Source organism: Ursus maritimus, unplaced genomic scaffold, assembly GCF_017311325.1.
Source record: "Ursus maritimus isolate PB19 unplaced genomic scaffold, ASM1731132v1 scaffold_3, whole genome shotgun sequence".
NCBI classification, from domain to species: domain Eukaryota; kingdom Metazoa; phylum Chordata; class Mammalia; order Carnivora; family Ursidae; genus Ursus; species Ursus maritimus.
This window is the reverse complement of record NW_024425563.1, coordinates 67,699,450-67,719,351: the sequence shown is the minus strand read 5'-3', so window position 1 is coordinate 67,719,351 and position 19,902 is coordinate 67,699,450. Positions and strand designations below refer to the sequence as shown.

Below are 19,902 nucleotides of genomic sequence, written 5' to 3'. Positions count from 1 at the left end.
ACTGTTGCTTGGTTTTTCCTAATCCATGTGACACTGCGCCGTGGCTCCTCTCTGAGACCCGCGGCCGCCACACCCTCAGAGGCTCTGGGCCGAGCAGCTGCAGGCTGTCTACTCCTGAGCCAAGCGTTGCTGCCAGACCTCCCAAAGATGAGTCATAGGAGCTTTCTAACTTTGGGGAAATCCCATGCCTGCTATATTTGGACATCCCAGAGGCCAAGGGAACAGTAGGCCAACAGATCGGTGGCAGGTCTCTGAGGCACTAAACCCAATTTAGAGAATCACTCTCTGTACTCTCCCTGAGCTTCGTGCTCCGTGATTTACAGGACCAATTTCCCATTAGGTCTCTCAGAGCAGGAGACAGCTGGGCAGGGAGTCAGACGGAGCAGGATTATCCTGATATGCCACTCTTGCTATTTCTTTTCCTAACCTATTCTGGGAGAAATGGCGCGTGTGTCTGCCCTGCTCAAAGATGTGTCCATCCTAGTGCCCACAGACGTCCCGTCCGGACCAGCAAGGATAAACGCACGCTGTTTGTTTCGCCGGTTTTCATATGTAAAAGGCAGTGGGGCAGCTCTGCCTGAAATAGAAGTGGAGGCTTCCGAAACCCATCTAGTCTTCCTCCCTCAGCAACACACCTTCAGAATCCCCGATTTAGATGAACAGCCTGTAAAGCCAACTTCCAGTCCTACAGATGTCCAGCAGTCTTCCCTTAGTATCTGCTTGAACACGGGTCCCGGCACATCAAACACTTATTAGGATACTGGTATATTCTGTATCTACCAGGACTGAGACCAGACTTGAGGAGGAAGTTCAAACTGTAGACCAGGCTATCTTTCAGTCTGTAGGGACTCCTGTACCTGAGAATGGGGAGCCCCCTGAGAACTTAATGGTGAGGTTGGTGGTCCAAGCCCACTGTAAGTATCCATATCACTACACTGATGAACTCCTAAGGAGAAAGGGAATTCTGTGATGATTCCGATCATTAGTGGTATTCCAGTTCTACCGGGATAGCTTTAGACCGGATGCAAGCATCTAATTACAATTGAAGTTGGGAGCGAAAGTCTTCCTGTTCCAAGCAGAAATACCTACCAAAAGGCCTTGGGAAGTAGAAAACAGGACAGGGAATCTTCTGTCCAGGCCCAGAGAACTGGCATTTGGGCTTGCTTTTCATATATGAAAGTCGCTTTAAATTTAAACTAGCACATTTTTTGTCTGCAATTGATACTACTAAAATACCTGGGAAAAAAACTCATGTAAAGGGGTGCAAAATCTTTAAGCGATCTACCCAGTTATGTTTTACAGTATCAATTCTATAGAAATTACTTTCCTTCATATAGTATAAAGGCGATTTCTAACTCAACTTTTTCTGAACTACCGCAAGTTCCAAATTAATAGGTCCTAATAAAATGTTTTGTGTTTACTCATTTAATTGTCCTAGCAAAGAGAACTCTGACTTCCCTATTCAGGATGCGCAGTTCTTTTACTAATTTTAGGGGTAAAAATGCTGTGTCCATTTTTCTTCTGTTACCCTCATAAATGATATCTAGGATAGAGAGGCGTATCCCATGATATATAAACTTTAACTACAAAGTTTTTAGCAGTCTGTATTTTTTCCCAATCAAATGCCAAAATCGTATCAGAATATTTGAGAGAGCAATTCTTGGAATATTCTCCATGTCCCTAACCTTTCAAATCCTTGGGAATCACGTACAATTTGAGTATATGTACTTCCAAACTGCTGACGGACTCCCAACAATGCAGGGTTAGCTATTCAGGGAGGAGACTGTGACCCAAATTCCAGTTTATCTAACAACTCTCTGTCTTCACACACAGCTAAACCACTACCTATGATCGGTTTTAAAATAAAATAATAAAACTAGCTACTAATTACTGATCGTGCATTGACAAGCACATTTCAATCCTTAACTCATCGACTCCTTCCTTACCCCAGACTTGGGGGAGAAATGCTAATCTTAGTCTCATTTTGCAGATGATGAAACCAAAGCCTGTACAGATAAGTGGCCTTTGTGCCTGGCTCCCTATTTGGAGCTTTTCAGCACCATCACCCATCATGATATTTTATAACTCATTAAAGATTGCTTGGCTCTCTTTTCTACACTTCACCATTTCGTTAGTTACATTAGGTATGTGGTACCTGAAAATCCTTAACTATATTTTGCATAGATGTAAACCATAATGATATACTTCTTGCAAATAGGAAAACAATCAGCAACATATCTTCCATACCTACCTTCTGCTGACATTATATTAATTATCAAATTATGCCTTGCAGTCTCAAAGGTACGCCTATTGTAGGCAGTTATCTATCAGAAAAAGAAAATCATATTAAAGAAGTGAAATGTTATTTGGGAAACAAAATTCATTAAGGACAAAATGAAAACAAATTGTCGTTCTTTCCATTTTCATTATTTATGTACTTACAAAATGTGCCTTCTCCAGGCAAGCACAACCCAGAGCTTTTAGCAATGTTATGGGAAAATAAATAATTAGCCAAGTCTATTTAACATGCTAAAACAAAAAGTTAAAATCAGAAAGACCCTTTTACAGAAGACCGTTAAGTGCTAGCGGCAAGGCAGATGCAGCATTAGTAAATGGATTAACCATTAGAAATGACTTACCACTGCTGTTCTAAGATTTCAAAAAAAAAAAAAATACAATGTATTTTTGTACTTTTAAATGGAGCTTGAGGATTATACTAGAAAGTACGCTTTAAAAAAAAAGCACATCTTCTGTGTTGCTTGTATTCAGTACTAAACTGCACACCAACCAGTCAAAATATGCATGAATAACCCCTTAGAAATCATATCTGCCTTATGATGGGAGTAGAGCAGTAAGGATCATAGTCTATAAGGCTCATGGCACATGCCCCAAAAAACACGAATCAATCCCTTTGTAGAGTCAAATATTAGTAAACATTTGCAGAGCCAATGAACTTACATCAAAGTCAACTCAGAAACAGCCACTGCAAACAACAAACAAAGCAAAGGCCAACAACAGGATATGGCTTCAAAAATTAAGGAATAATTAACTTTATAACAGATATTAAATCACTCAGACAGGTCTGCAGTACCTCAAAAACAACAAATGATTGTGTAATAGTCTTAGCGTCCCAGCACTAGCCTCCTGGCATTGACTGTAGCTGGAGTGAGCACTGAGACGAAAGAGCAGGACAAAACCGATTCGAACTAAAAAGAACAATCTTGCCAGTTTAAAAATAAATAGCAAAGATTTTTATAGCATCGTATATGAGCTTTAAATGAAAGAAATCACACTTATCAGAAATATTATTTGAGAGAAAAACAGAACACCGGAATTTTGGAATAAACAAGTCCAAACCTTTAAATATTTCAAAATACATATTCTGAAAAGCCTATTATTGCACAAAGTTAAAAGGATTTCTCTGTCCCCAATTTGTCAAATTTCTGTTGGATTTAACAACTTCCTTGTTGCTATCTGTTGGGACACATAATCAACGAGGTTCACTCGGGACACTAAAATAAAGACTAGTCATTAAAATAAATTAGGAACTATTGTTCACAAAGAAGAAACTGAAACGATGCAAAAAAGACTTGAGAATCTTCATGATTTTAAAGGTTTACCCTGCAAAAAATTTAATCATACTCTCAATGGAAAAAAGTATCAATTTTCTACTATTTGTTAGACTATCTCACAGCTAAAACTCAGAAACATTAGACATTTTCTAGTTAGTGGCAAGATTTTTATGGCTAGCCTTTACATAATTATCACAAATCTCATTATTATAAATTTCATAAATTCTAATATTTTTTTCAAGTCACAGGCTACTGAAAAGGGTGAAGTATGTTTCATAAATCAGGAAGGGAATTTTATTATCTGAATTTATATTTAATGTTTAATTTTAACAGCTATAACAGAATGCAGCCCTTCTATCACTTCTAATGAGATATTTAAATACCGTAACATTCTCAATCAAGTTTTACTTATCATGATGATGTGAAGCCCTTCATGGCAGAAAGGTATCATGTATGTACACTTTCTTGATCCCCTATTTCTAGAACAGTGGCTGATCTATTTTAGATGCTTAGTAAATATCTACTGAATAAATTAATCAACTAACTAAATGAGTTTAAGATATGCAAAACTCTTTTTGACTATATTAATAGAATATTTTTAAATACTGTAAATATGTTACTATATATGAATAAAGAAATGTTATTTGCAGATAAATCACTACTTGTGTTAAATGAAAGAGATGCTAAATTTTCATCATTATCTTTTTAGCATATTATTTGACATATTCATAACATTATGTTAGTAGTACGGTATGAGAGCATCATGAACCCGAGAACCCTGAGAGAAACACGTGTTTCTCTCCTATCCCTCTCTCCAACCAGAAGTAGCCATTTTGAGTTTTATGCTTATCACCCCATTCATTTTACATATAGTCTTATTATAAATGCACGCATGCTTAAAATCCATTATTTAGTTTGCTTGTTTTTCGAGTTCCTGAAAAATGTTTAGCTCTATGTGGTCTTTTGGGACTTGTTTTTTTATTCAACATTATGTTTACAACATTTATCCGTGCTGCTGGGCAAGCTGACCTTCATTGTTGCTGTAAACACTCAACGATATTGTAATAGAGTTGTACGGTGACAGATGGTACTTCAATTGTGGTGAGCATAACCAGAGAGTTGTCAAATCGCTATGTTGTACACCTGAAACTATGTAACATTGTGTGTCAACTCTATAAAAAAAAATTTTTTTAATTCACTGTGTGAAAACTCCACAATTTATTTATCTATTCTGCTGATGAACTTTTGTATCTGTTCTCATGCTGACAGACTTTTGGGTCTCCACTGCTCTGTGCATTTCCAGTGTTTTGCTATACAAACATTGTTCAATAAGCATGACTGTCCATGTCTTCAGTGGACGTTTGCAAATGTTTCTTTTGGGTATATGCCTAGAAGTGGGACTGCTGGATCATAGGGTACAGTGATACTAAGCTATGTAAAATATTCAATACTATTTTCCAAAGTACTTATCCACTCCCCATATCCACCCTCAATGACTTTTACCAAGGGTAAAATTCTCATTGTGGTCTTAATTTGAACATTTTTCATTACTGATGAGAGTAAGTGTCTTTACCTAATTGCCATTTATGGTCTCCTCTTTAGTGAGATGTCTATTCAGGTCTTGTTTCTGATTTTCATGTCTTATTATAGGAGTCCTTTTTTATATTTTAGATACACATCATTAGTCAGCTATATATTTTTAAAATAACTTCTCCCAGATTGTGGGTTGTCTATTTTTTTTAATGGTTTATTTTGATGAATACCAGTTGACAAGTTTAACAAAGTAAAATTTCTCAATCTTTTTTCTCAAGTAAAAATATGTAGGTATGATTTGAGAAATGCTTCCCTACCCCAAACTCGGAAAAATATTCTTCAACATTTTCATATACTAGTTTAAAATTTTGCTTTTCACGTTTAAATCCTTAAACTATCTAGACTTGAGTTTTATATTTCCTGTGAAGTAAGAATCTAATTTTGTGTTTGCCATATGGCAAACCAATTCTCTGAGCACCATTCATTCAATAGACATCGTTTTCCCTGATTATCTGCAGCACCATCTCTTCTGACATACATCATTGTTCCTTACGTGGATATATCTGTTTCTGGGCTCTCTATTCTATTACTTGATTAATTTTTCTATCTCTGTATCAACACAACCATATGATAATTACTATAGATTTATAATACATCTTGATATCTGGAAAGGAAAGGAAGCTTTCCCCCTTTTTTTCTTCTTTAGGAGTATCTTGATTGTTCTTGGTCATTTATCATCTTTAAAAATTTTAGAATTAGTTGACATTAGTTTCATGAAAAAACCTATTGCAATTTTTATTGGAATTGAATTGAATCTGTAGATCAATTAGGGGGAAAGTGATGCCTTCATGATTTCGAGTATTCCTATCCCTGAATAGACTAACTTTTCATTTACATAATCTTAGTATCAATTAAGTTTTATAACTTTCTCCATACAAACTCTGCATATCTTCTATTAGATTTATTCTAAATATCCTATAATTTTTGTTGTTATTAAAGATGGTATCTTTTTAAAACATTTGTTTTCTTAATACTTGTTTTTCGTGTATAGAGATATAACCAAATTTTTTATATTGGAGCCTATAGCTTACTACTAGACTTTCTTAAAATTTTAGTAGTTTATAGACTCTTCATGTCATTGACAATTCTATTTCTTTCCTTAAATACTTAAAGATTTAATATTTTTTTCTTTCTTTACTACACTGGCTAGGACTTCTAATACATTCTGTAATAGATGTGGTAGAGGGGTTCGTTCTTGTTTTGCTCTTCAATTTAAATGGAATTCCTCTCGTGTTTTCCCATTTAAAAAATGACATTTGCTATTATTTTGGGTAAATAACCTATATAACTTTACTGAAAATTTTTAAAAATTATCTTGACAATAACACAAAATAACTTTCTTCCTTATATCTCTATATATTTCTATATCTATATAGAGATAGGTGTCTACATATTCTATTTCTGTATCTACATGTTTTCTTAAGGAAGCAGATTTATTGACAGAAATCATTGAAAAGTTGTGTTAATACAAATTTCAATTCAAAAGAAGAAACACCCCCTCTTGGCCAATATGGAAGCTCATATCCACATTCTATGGCTGATTAAAACGCTGGAGAAAAACTCAAAGCATGTAATCCCCTGAGAGTTTATACCACATAGAAAACATGCCACTCAGGACCTGTACAAGCTCCTGGAAATTCTATTAGTAGTTCCTCTGCTGCTGCCCTGGTCACTACCACTAAACCTTTATGGAATTGATCAGTTAAATTAGAATCTAAGCCCCTACAGGCATCAGGGCATAAAAGACTCTTCTGGGGGCGCCTGGGTAGCGCAGTCGTTAAAGCGTCTGCCTTCGGCTCAGGGCGTGATCCCGGCGTTCCGGGATCGAGTCCCACATCGGGCTCCTCTGCTGGGAGCCTGCCTCTTCCTCTCTCACTCGCTTGCTGTGTTCCCTCTCTCGCTGGCTGTCTCTCTGTCACATAAATAAATAAAATCTTTTAAAAAAAAAAAAAAAGACTCTTCTGGCATTAACTGCCATTAAAATTCTGATTTTGATGGGTATAATAGACCAGAAAACACTTCTAGATTTTATATCCATTTATTTTTTAAAACGTATTAAATCCTATTAAAGGCTCAATGTCAGTATTGTTTTTATTATTGTTTTAATTTCTAATACATTCCAGGTATGATGCCAGGTACTAGGTTAGAATCTGATGAATTCTAATACCACCCATCCCTCCAGAATAAAGGTCAAACCTATCAGCAGGCTTAGAGAGCCCTCAAAGATCTACCCCTACCAACATCTACACCTCTGTTCCCATTATTTGCCCTCTGGGGTGTATCCTGCCTTCTAGCCACAATTAGTTCTCTGATCATGTGGTTTTGTTCATACCTCCAAGACTTTGATGTGTTGTTTTGTTGACTAAGATAGCCTTCCTTTTACTTGTGAAGTGAATTCCTAATTACCTTTTTACAACTCTGCATCAAACAGTACCTTCTGATGAGAATGGTTATGAATGATGTTGGCTAACAATGGATTTCCATTCCAGTCCTTCAATGACTGGACCAGAATCATGGCAGGACTCACCTCTTACTCATCTTTCTACCACCAGCAGTTATTATAATACTTAGCACATGGTAGGGGCTCATCAGATATCTGTTTAAAGACTGTATTTCAATGAACATGAAAATTTGAAATTAATATATAAAGCAAATAAGTGTTTTAAGTTTGTATTTATTTTCTTAAATAGAATTCATATTACAGTAATCTATCTCTTTTTATTTTTATTTTTTATTTATTTATTTTTTAATTTTTTTTTTTTGAAGATTTTATTTATTTATTCGACAGAGATAGAGACAGCCAGCAAGAGAGGGAACACAGGCAGGGGGAGTGGGAGAGGAAGAAGCAGGCTCACAGCGGAGGAGCCTGATGTGGGGCTCGATCCCATAACGCTGGGATCACGCCCTGAGCCGAAGGCAGACGCCCAACCGCTCTGCCACCCAGGCGCCCCAATCTATCTCTTTTTAAATGTCTTTAAATTTTTTTCCACTAATTTAGCTTGCTCTTTTTTGTATATAAAAACTAAAACAAAAACCTTTGTAGATGAACAGAAAGGAATGGTACATTTCCAAATGTTATCTAATGTGTTTCTATGCATAAAATACTGAAAACCACTGTCATATAATTTTAATTTCAACATTTGAAACTCAAATTACAAAAAACCCAAAAATATAATTTTGTTCTTTCTAATTAAATTACCTCAATTATTGTTGGTTTCCCCACATTTTCAGCTGTTGGAGACCCATATAGGACTCCATCACTGTACGGTGTCCTTTGGATATATCGAAGCCATCCAGGTCGGTCTGGGTAACCCATTAAATTTGTGTTAAATGTTATAGGATCATTACTAATCTCCCCTAGACAAGAAGCACAGAGTTAAGATATAAAACAGTTATTTTCACACATGCTGCTTTTGTAATTTCAATCAAAATATTCCTAAAATCTTTTTCTTACATTTATAGCAAACTCAATACACACCAAAAAAAAAAAAAAAAAAAAAAAATCCATCTGGGAATTTAGACTAGAGCCTCAAGTAAAGAAAAAATCTTTTTGGTTATTTAGTTTGCCTAGAAATCTCATGTAACAGAGAAAGCAGTCATACAATGTTTTTGGAAATTTTGTTTTCTTTCCTTTTTTTTTTGGTCACACAGGAGTGTGTGAAAGTTCTGCCAACGAGACAACTATCTTTCAGGAAAATCCCCTAATCATGCTAATGTATTCATTCTCTTGAGAAGCCTTTCTTTCATAAAACGCTGGACACTTTCAAACTAATCTCAAGGGATATCTCAAAATTATAAAAGTGTCATCAAAACAAAAATAATGTATTTTTAAAACTTTGGAGAATGAGTTGCTAAATCCAAAAGAACTGTAACTAAGAAACAGTAACAATAGCATCATTTGTTAGAATGTGCTCGGCCTCTACACGCACAATTTCACCTGATTTTCAAACACACCTATGAAGTGGTACTATTATTAGTCCAAATTTTACTGACAGGATACGTAATTTTTCATGTTAAGTAACTTCTCAAATGGTGAAATTAGAATTTAATCTCGGCTGATTCCAGAAACTATGCTCTTAACTACATATTTTCTTCTCAAAAGCTGGAGCTACTGTTCAAAAGTTTCAGCTATATAGTTTTGCAAACATAGAATGCCACATAAAAAAGCATTTTTTAAATAACTGATGAAAAGATTACTTTTTCTTACTGCTGGTGAAAACATGGTCAACTATTTTCTATGGCAGTTTTCAGGTATGTTATTCATCTTATAATCTACAAAAATAATATTTATATTAATTCTAATGCTATAATTTTCAGAAAACTCCTTTTTTAATTTGTTACTTAAGAGTTGTAATAACATATTTTTTCTTGCTATTCTTTCTATATCTTCATTAATTTGGTGGCATTTGTGACAATCCAAAATGACATAATTTAAACCAATGGCGAACTAAATAAAGCATCATAATTGGTATTATTTTGAAGGAAAAACTAATCTCCATTATATTATTATGAAGTTATATAAAATTATCTCATATTGTAAAAGCTTTCTTGAGGATTCTTTCTTAATACCATATTCTCTTCCAAAACATATGTTTGCTCTTCCAAAAATCAATGTACTATGTAAGAATCTAAGTCTTAATACCGAAAATCATGATTGCACAGCTATAATTATTTCTAAGCGAACATAGGGAGGTAGGTCATTTGTCAGATGCACAAAACTCAATGTTGGAAAACTAGAAATAAGCTTTTTTTAAAAATTCAAAAATGAATTATTTCCTTCTGTAATTAAATTTCTAATCTTAAAATGGGAAATATCCTACAACAACCAATTTATCACATATACACACCATTTCAAATAATGTTAATAATATTTGATCATATATCATCTAAATTATGCACACTGAACAAAAAGAAAAAAATAGTAAATTAACCACTTTTTTCCCACTGAGAACATACCAGGCTTGGGGTAAGGTGGAAATTCCCCCTTAAAATACTCTCTTTCCAAAACATGAACAAAGAGGACACCTGCGGACGGGTATACATTCCGATCAGAGTGCACCTTCGAGAAAATAGTGTACACTGAAAACAAAGAGGAAAGATAAGAGATAGACAAATAATGAGATATTCTTTCAATAATTCACTTACATTGTAAAGAAGGGTTTCACTTCTTCAGAAATTTCTGGGAAAACTGAAGCAACATGCAAGATATTGTTAAGAAGTTTGTTTTAAAGGGAAGTGATTTCAGGACAAAACATAGAACAACTCTTTCAACGTGGTGTGTTTAGAGACTTTCAAATATTATGCAAACAAAATTAGGCACATTTAATAATTTAAATTGTTATTAAATAATGAAGACATCCATAATATTTTTTCAGTAATTTCTTTTTATGGGCATTATTACCAACAAAATATATCATGAGAACTGACAGACTACATAATTACTACAGTTTATTTTTTTCCTTTTATCAAAACAAAGTATAAAGAGTAATTTTTAAATGCTAAGAATCTAAACTGTATTAACTATTTGCTATACATAGCATATCAGACTATAAAATACCATCAGTATATGTAAGGTGACTCTCATATACACTTATAAAAATGTATTGGATACTTTTTTCATATTATTCCTTGTATCTCTCCTCGTATCTCTCCTTTATCCCATTTTACCTGATCTTGACATTTACTATTTCACGTAATATAATCTATTCCACTATGCCATACCCTAAATAAACAATAACAGATAATAAAGTTCAGTGCAAATAATTTCTTTAAATGAAATGGGGCACAGACTTCATGATTTGCTGATTGCTTAAGATATGTGAGTACACTAAAATGGCTAAATAGGTTTGATTAGTTCCCACCTATTGTTTTTCCTGTGCTATCATCACCTCCACCAACACATTACTGCCATTACACCTGTCACCTCTACAATCTCTTTTAGTTTTTCTATCTTCCTGATTGGCTAGTGGCTGCAACTTTTAAACAGATAAATCCTATCCCGTCAGTTCTTTTTTCTTAGTCACTGACAGATTTGTAAATGTAGTAATTAACCTTGAGAACCTCAAGGTTACTCACCCTAGGCTCACAACTAACTAAAAGCCTTAGATAGCGCGATCATTGACAGTAAATTTTTCAGCATAAAAATAGGAACTCCCACAAAATGTTTATCTGTGAAAACTTGTCCCTGCAGTTCTGTGGATGGCTGCCAAAAATGGGGAACTGAACTAAAATATTTGGCTTGTAGCTTCATATATCCATAGCTTTGCTACTAAAAACACGGCTTCAAAGGCTATGCAACAGACGGAAGGAAGCTGCAAGTTACGTTTAAAGGAGGTATGTAGTAGATTCCTCCTTTCCTGACTTGCTTTGCTAGTATTCCTAAGTAGCCTTTACAAGGCAATCAGGGTACACAGCTTCTTCTCTCCAAGAACAACTTACTCACCTGTGGAATGGTCCTTTTTCAAAAAACAAGAATGAACAAATCACAGAAAAATAGTGAGGATGAGAATTTGCAATTTTCCCCCCCCGGACTCCACAACGTCCCCTGAGTGCTAGGTGCTGTGGAGAATATGAAGACGAAGGAGACCCAGTCCCTGCCTTCCACAAGTTCACCATCTGGCTTGGGAGACCAATGTTCACCTAACTAGGTATGACGTCACCCTGAGGTATACACTCCTCCGGCAATACCTGGAAAGATGGCGAGGAGCAATGGAAGCTGGAAAAGATCTGGAAAAGATTGATGTAAGAAATAGAATTCGACATGGCTCTTAAAATACTAGCAAGATTCTGAAACTTATAGATGGGGATTCGGGCATTTCTGTGGTGAAAACTTGTACAAGATACAGCTGTGGAATACTGGGGGGATCCTTTCAAGGAAAAAAATTAAGACTGTGATCCTGGGGTATAATTAAGGTAAAAGGAGAAAAACTGATAAGAAGAGTAAAATTACAGAGATTCGTGAACCCCTACTGAGAAGTTACTTCATTCTATACCCAAAGGTATTTAAATTCCAGATCACAATCCTACATTCAAAGCACAGGAGAATTTTGTACCATCTAAAGGAATCTCTCCAGAATTTTTAATCTGACTTACTAGAGATTAAGAGACCTTGAAGTCCACCACTGAATTTTATTCACCTTTGTTATTTTCTTGGCACCTAGAAGGTGTCTGACATAGACTAATTTTATAAATGCCTATTGAATGGATGAACAGCTTCCAGTTAAAAAGCACTGTGGAGGTAAACACAGGTGTTATGTTTGTGGACTAAATATATGTAATACTTCACTTAAATTTCAGTTTTATAACTTGAATTAATTCTCACACATGTATAGTTATCATCCTCCATTTACATTATAAACTCCTAACAGTCTCCCTTAGTTTTTGCTGCCATAAAGTAGTAAAAGCTAGCTTAGAAAGCCAAAAGAAAGGTTGGTCATATGAAGCAATATTACACTGATTCTGTTTTCTAGATAGCCCTCGGCAAGGTCTGAAGTGGAACCCTAAAAGGGTACCTACCGCTGCCTCTCACCTCACTTCAAGCATGTCAGTTTCTGCTTTCATAAAAAGACTTTTCTGCGATCTACAGATACAAGCCACGATTTACCACGGCCCTCGTGGGTTTTAAGATGACACGCACATTTCTTTATTCACATGTACTCAATTGCCTTTCTGCAATCGGCTGGGCTGCCTACTTGCTGGTCAGTTACCTTGGCAACTCCACAGTAAAGCCTGCTTCTCTGTAAGTATAGTAAGCCATTCACTTGTAGAAAAACATGATATGGACGTATGGCACATTCATCATCGAGAAATGGAAAATGACTAAGCCACTATGTTTTGTCTGTGAAAATAATACTTCCTTTCTGCAGCATCAGTTTAAATTATGGGCACCCACACATTTTAGAGAAGCGCCCTTTACCTTTACCTTCCCCATTTGTCACTCTCAAAACAAATCGCTCCTCAACAGAGGCTCTTTGGGCAGTATTTATACCCAGCTTCCTTTTGGAAACAACAAATGACACAGAATTTGAAGTTATAGGCTCTTGTTCTAAACATGAGCTATATAAATGATGCTGATTTGCTCTGCACCCACAGCAACAACGGCTGTTACTCGGCTAACACATGTTGCGCTCACATGTATCTAAGTAGTACTCACAAACGGACAGCTTGAAGCATATTATCTTCTTTAAAAGCAAATCCTGAAAAATCAAATTTAAACTCTAAAAACACACAGTACTAAAATGTAATAATCTCTGAAATATACATGTGCACAGTGTCATGCTAATCAAGCTGAGGCCACAGGGTCTGGTCTCTCTGTGTATCGCATGGCTTTGCAATCGTCTCCGGCTGCAAACCCATTACCTCTGCAAACACATGCCACTGGATACAAATGAAACCGGAAACCAGTGTGTGGCTAAGTCCCGTGCAAATCCATCACCATTAATGGGAAAAACAATTAAACCAAAAGTCCAACCCACAGGGGGTCAAACGCATCATCTTCAAACAGCGAGGGTAGCTAGATTTGCAAAGATTAAAAACTGAAGACAGGTAGTCATAAATAACACATTTTTTAAAGGGAACATTTCATATCTGAGAAGAGCAAAGGGGTATATGGGCAAGGGGCCAGGGTAATTATGTCACCCTCCCTAAACGTAGCTCAATGTCCTTCATTACCATGCCACCAAAAACTTCACAAAAACTGGTCTCTGTACGTTTTAGTCATAAGGTACAGAAAACTACAGGCCATTTCAACAATGATGTGACAGCAGACAGCCAAGAATCAAGTAACAGACGGCGATGGCAGTAGCAATAAAGTGGGACCTCATGCTAGCTAAATCGCGTCCTGTCTTCCTTTATTAATAGGCCATTTGAAATTTTCCCCCTAAGGGAGCGACATCGTGATGAGCGTGTGCATTTGAGTGCTTATTTACAATTACTTAAAAACAAAAGCAAATTTGGATGTATTTAGTAAACATTAAATTTTGAAAGGCTTATGGTGGTGCATTGCTAATGAATTTATAGCATATAACTTCACAATTAGCACCATGATTATTTTTAATGGCATATGCACGTGCACAGGCACATACCAAGTCCCTTCTCTACAAAAAAGTCCAGAGAACACTCACCAGCCCTTCTCCTGCAATACCAAGCACGAGTACATGGTTATAAAATAAAGTAGCTGCTCAGTGTGAGACCCTGCCAGTCCCAGCTAGATTTCAATCTCAAAGCTGTCTCTCCGCGGAACTCTTCGAGAAGAAAGTCATCAAGTATTGTCAGTATTCACGTCTGGGTGGCCTTTGTTAGGTACCTATTATGTGTACGTCTCTCTCATAGATGCTTTATCAACAAAGTAAACATTCTAAAAGGTCCCCTTACAGGATCACTTGCTAATTTTTCAGGTTTAAGATAGTAAATCCTCACTTCACCACGAAGCCCAAAAGGAGGAAACATTTCGGAGAGCTGAGTTTTCTCAAGTACCGAATCGATCCTTTTTCATGATGGTGGAGGATCAACATTTGGCACATCAATTATTACACTCTGCTCTATTATATAACGACGCCCTTGCGGACCGTTTGGTTGCCTTGTCATTTACTGATCTCACACCTCTGCTTGTGGGTCCCAGTCTGCAAATGCTTTTTAAGGCTGTGTGTTTTATAGATTTTCTGTTTTCTCGTCTGTAGACAACGTGTCAGCTGTCATTTCTCATTGCTATCAGTATGTTTCCTATAGCAGCTTCTCTATCCCTTCTAATTTGCTGCTATTAATCTGCTGCAGGTTTAGAAACCAGACTACCAAATGAGGTGGCGTGGCGTGTTAAAGGAAGAACAAATTCGTTCTGTTTTCACGCACACGGGGCTCTGCTAGATGTGAAAAACAGGGGCCTGCGTTTGCTGCATCGATTTTGGCCACCCGAAGACCCTTTTGTGGCGTATTTCCTGGTCCTTAGTTGATGCGGTGTACTTCTGAATAGATGATCTTACTATAATTGGGACATAGCCATTACTTGAGACGGCGGCGTAAACTCCATGTATTAAATGCATTCAGAAATAAATAAGTGTAGCATAGAGTGTCTTAATTCAACCCATACATTATGTAAACATGGACTGTCAAATCAAAATGAATGGATTTAATGTGTTGTATAAAATAATTTCTTACATATTTGCTGTGTGGGAAATATACTGCATAATTTAAACAAAGAGATCTATTGATTAAGTGATCTATTACCCTTAGCAATAGCTAAACAAGCCTAAGAATATTATAATGCATTATAATTAATAAGTAATTTATTAATAAGAAATTAAAGTCTATTTCTAAAAGCATTTCAGTGTTCTTAATTTGCCTCTCATGTTTGGAGAGTTTTAAGAGAGAAGCTATTCAACGGGAAGCATGACAGGGGTGCTTTAACTGCGTGCAAATTACTTAAATAAGATGATGCATATTTCTCAACTCTTCGTAGTATTGCCTTGATGGTAAGTATTATCCAGAAAAAAAAACTGGGGGTAAAAATGAAGAAGAAGATTTTTAAAGACGTTTAAGATGAAAGATAATACTAAACAGTCATTTATCTGGTATAGCTTTCGAAAATAAACTTTTGCCTAAGCACCAAGACATTTCCATTCCTCAAAATCCTCTTCACATGAAGAATCCTTATGTGAATCTTAATGTTAAGAATTGGAATATTAAAAGAAAGTTACATTAAAAATATAATTGCTAAACTTATTTTACTATATGACCACCCCTGCTCATTAAAAATTGTAAGTTCTGTCAGGGAAAAAATAAGACTTGTCTTATATTTTACAGCTTTAACTGTTAAAAGCTCTTTCTGTGGCTCGGAGGCCCGGTATCCACAGCACTCCCAGAAGCTGCTACCAATTAATCAGAATTGATTATAAGAGATGAATCTCATTTGCTATCTCTGCATTGAAAGAACTCATTTCAGGGTTTTCAGAGTCTGATATATTTATGGTTTCCTCCCCAACCTATTTTTTAACGTGTTATTTCTACAAATTAAAATTTAATTACCAAACCAGATAATTGCTGTAGAAAAATATTCTGAGGGACACCAGTATCCAGCCAGGCACACAACCTGTTTGGTTGTTTTTCCTCGCTAAGATTGACCCGGTGTTTTATCAATCCCGCTTTATAAATCTTGGTTTTGAATCAGAAGCTTTTCTCAGCCGTCTGCCCTTCACCTTTGAGTTTACTCAACATCAAAGTGCTGTAGGCCATTCATTTGGCAGTGGCCAGAGACCATTTCTATTTTGCAGACCATGCCTGGGCTGCAGAATTCATCACAAGGAAGGCACTACATTGCCTTTTTAAACTTCATTCCTCTAAGAGATAAGGGCACTGTTCTTTACATGAGTAGAAGACAAACCACGATTTGCCTCTTTTCTACAAAAAGCAAAAAGGTTTTTTTCCTCTCTCTTCCAACCAAAGCCACTTACCGAAAGCATTTTGTTAAACGTCTTGATTTTCCATATAATGATCGCATGTTTTTGTTTTGTCCTGTTGTTTTTTTCTTAAATGTCAGTTGGAAAGTGGCTGCAAACCATTGTTAATTGGTGATCAATAAACTTAGTCTCATGAACACTGCAGTTGAAAAGGGCTTTAGATGTCATCCTGTCTAAGCATGCCAAATATATTTCTCTACCAAAGACAGATCATAGCGTTACTTCTTACTTGGATATGGCCTCAGCATTCTACTTAACCCAGGATTCCTGACAGATACTACCGATTGGAGTTGGCGTGCACTTGCTCTCCTGGAGAGTTCAGTCCTTCACTTCATAGAGAGCAAAACTGAATCCAGAGACACAAAACGACAGGTTCAAGCCTACAGGAATAGTAAGAGGAAAAGCCGGGGACTTGAACCCAGGAAGTCACGTATTTTGTTGATTTGAAAACACAAAGTAATACATTTGGTGGCTGTACGTTATATTATTATGACCCACTACGGCAAGCTAATTATGCTGCATAACACCTTCACTTTCTTATCTCTCTTGTTCGATGACAAACCAGAATTTGACTAGATAATCCAAGTTCATTCTTTATTTTGTGAAGTTATAGTAATAACACTGCACAGTTAGAAGAAGTATGTTGACAATCACAATTTCAAGAAAGAAACAAACCTAAAGATTCTTTTGTTTAAAGAAAGAAACAAACCTGAAGTTTAAAAGGAGACATTTCCACCATCATAACCAGAGCCTAGAAGGAAAAACTCATCTCCCTAATAGATGGTCCTTTGAAGTCCTGGAACTTGGTGATTATTCATCCTAACTTTGCCACCATTCAGAGGCGAAGAAGAACATGTATTTTCAGTCCTAAGAGCACCTCCTGCTCCTCTCCAACCACACAGGAAAAGAAAGCATCTAGAGAGATGTTTCTATCTTCAAGTCATGCCCGTTCCTTGACTGTCAGTGAGCTAAGGAGGAGCTCCTTTAAGATGGCAGAAGAGAATTCTAACAAATTATTCAGAGTACATAGTACTTCATTCCCAAGAAGGTCAAATTCAAGTTTAACATTTAAGTGGAAAATAAATAGGAAATCAGTACATGATTATTTTGACTTTCTCTTAGGAGAAAGTTTGTTTCTTGTTTCTCAATTAAAAAAAAGCAATGAAAGTCTTCCAGTAAGCCTAAATCTAACCCATTTTGGAAAATGAGTTGTCCTAAGTAAAAAAGGAGAATTTAAAAACATTTATCTAAATGAAGTATATAAGCTAGTAATATGAAGACTTACACCTTTTTAAAATTATTTTGGGGTAAATTTTAAGTTTGTCTGTCTCTACCCTAGGAAAAAGAATCCATATTTAGAGTGCTCTTTATGATTTTATGATTTTTTAAAACTATTAATATTAATTTAACTATTCATGTGTATCAAGATAGAATGATGCCAAATGTGTTGCTCTGAGACTCCAAATTCCTCAAAATCCTATTTACAGAAGAGACACCATCCCACTGCTAAAGTTTATTTTTTTAATTTTTTTAAGATTTATTTATTTATTTATTTATTTGACAGAGAGAGAGAGAGACAGCCAGCGAGAGAGGGAACACAAGCAGGGGGAGTGGGAGAGGAAGAAGCAGGCTCCTAGCGGAAGAGCCTGATGCGGGGCTCAGTCCCAGAATGTCAGTATCATGCCCTGAGCCGAAGGCAGACGCTTAAGGACTGAGCCACCCAGACGCCCCTCCCACTGCTAAAGTTTAGAACTGAACATTATCTTAAAAGAAAGTTATACAAAAAATACAGTCACTAAACTTATTTTCCTATATAAATGCTCTTATAACCTTTTGTGCTCTCTTGAAATGGTCAGAAAGAGATGACTGGGACACATGGTCAAGAACATCTCAAAAAACATTTAATATCTGCGGGAGCACTTAAAATGGCCTTGCTACAAAAGCAACTAGAAACAACTCTTTTCATACAGCTAATGAAACGTATTATTCTCTGTACATAGAACTACAATGATAGGATTTAAATTGGATGAGGAGACCAGAAAGGGAGAAGAAGCTAAAGAACACTGCAAAGAAACTGAGGCTGTGGTACCTCAGTAGATTCAAGATCTATTAATCACCTCTATTTTGAGAATTACGGTTATCACTCAGGTTCCAAGGAGAAAAATCAATTTGCGGTCCAATGGGAGCATGAAGTTTAAAAGAGGAAGAGAGAAGTATTCCTTGAAGATTCTGAAAAATGCTATAGGCAAAGGTCTTGGAACAGTACATTTCACTAAGAAAGCACCAGAGTAGATGACTCAACAGGGCTTAACAGCCTCTTATGGAATACCTTTTTAGCAAATCAAATAGGAAATGGAGGGACATGTTCAAAGATGACAGGAGTTCTAGAGAACAAAGGGAAAGAGAAGGAACTGAAGACAAAAAGAAAGTATGACTGTAAATTTAGTGCAGAATGGTTTGAAGTCCAGAGAGAGAGCTTTTGGTGATCTTGTGTGGGGCACCAGGAAATCAGGGCAGGTCCCAAGTCCTCAGGATATGACAGAGCTTTAATACATTGCAGATGGCAACCTTGAGGGCCATCTGGGGCCATAACTAGGAAGATGAGAACACAGGCAGTGTGGATGTGTCTAAGAAGCTGAGGGCCCTCGGCTTGATTAAGGAACCTGCCAGACACAGGCGGTCATCAGGGATAATTCCCTTGAAGAAACCAGGGAGAATCCCTTGAGAATATCTAAGGAGGGTTTAGGGAAAGGACTATGAGATGATGGGCTTAGAATCTAGAATAAGTGCAGTTAGTGCATTTAAAATAAATTTTTGTGATCTTCTCATGAGAAGTTATTGTTATAAAACTCTATGTTTTCTTATAGATATTAGCAAAAAAAATTCCTTAGAAATGCAAAGGCGTTTGCGGGTTTGTTTCAAAAACAGCAGAGTAGAGGAGAACTGGCAGCCTCTGTCCTATTGTGAAACAGACCTGGGAGTCAATGATTCCCCCTAAGGAATAATTTGGTGCGAGCTGGAAAAAAGCTAGTGATCCCCAACTTCAGGGCTGAATGAAGACAACAAGGAGAGCCAGGAATCACTCCTACAAGGTACCCAGGATTTGTTATATGAGAGTAAAGCCATTTTATCACAAAAAATGATGGTTCTTTTAAAAACATTTTTAAATTGTTGTTATTTTTATAGACACTTTGGTTGCCCCAAAGTTATGGAAACCAAGCTACATGTCCACATGCGTGACCACATATAGCCAAAATTGTGTGTGTGTGTGTGTGTGTGTGTGTGTG

The 19,902-nt window shown here is 36.3% G+C and overlaps 1 protein-coding gene across 2 annotated transcripts in view; it reads right to left on the bottom strand.

Annotated features, from left to right (window-relative positions):
* The window catches only part of SGCE (sarcoglycan epsilon), a 65,908-nt gene that overhangs the window by 29,564 nt on the left and 16,442 nt on the right, over positions 1 to 19,902 (bottom strand). For both annotated transcript variants that reach the window (XM_008686255.2, XM_008686256.2), the window contains exons 2-4: positions 10,122 to 10,244; positions 8,365 to 8,522; positions 2,252 to 2,324 (exon numbers count right to left, since the gene is read on the bottom strand). In XM_008686255.2, coding sequence (XP_008684477.1) covers positions 2,252 to 2,324; positions 8,365 to 8,522; positions 10,122 to 10,244 — 354 coding nt within the window. The remainder of the gene's footprint in view (positions 1 to 2,251; positions 2,325 to 8,364; positions 8,523 to 10,121; positions 10,245 to 19,902) is intronic.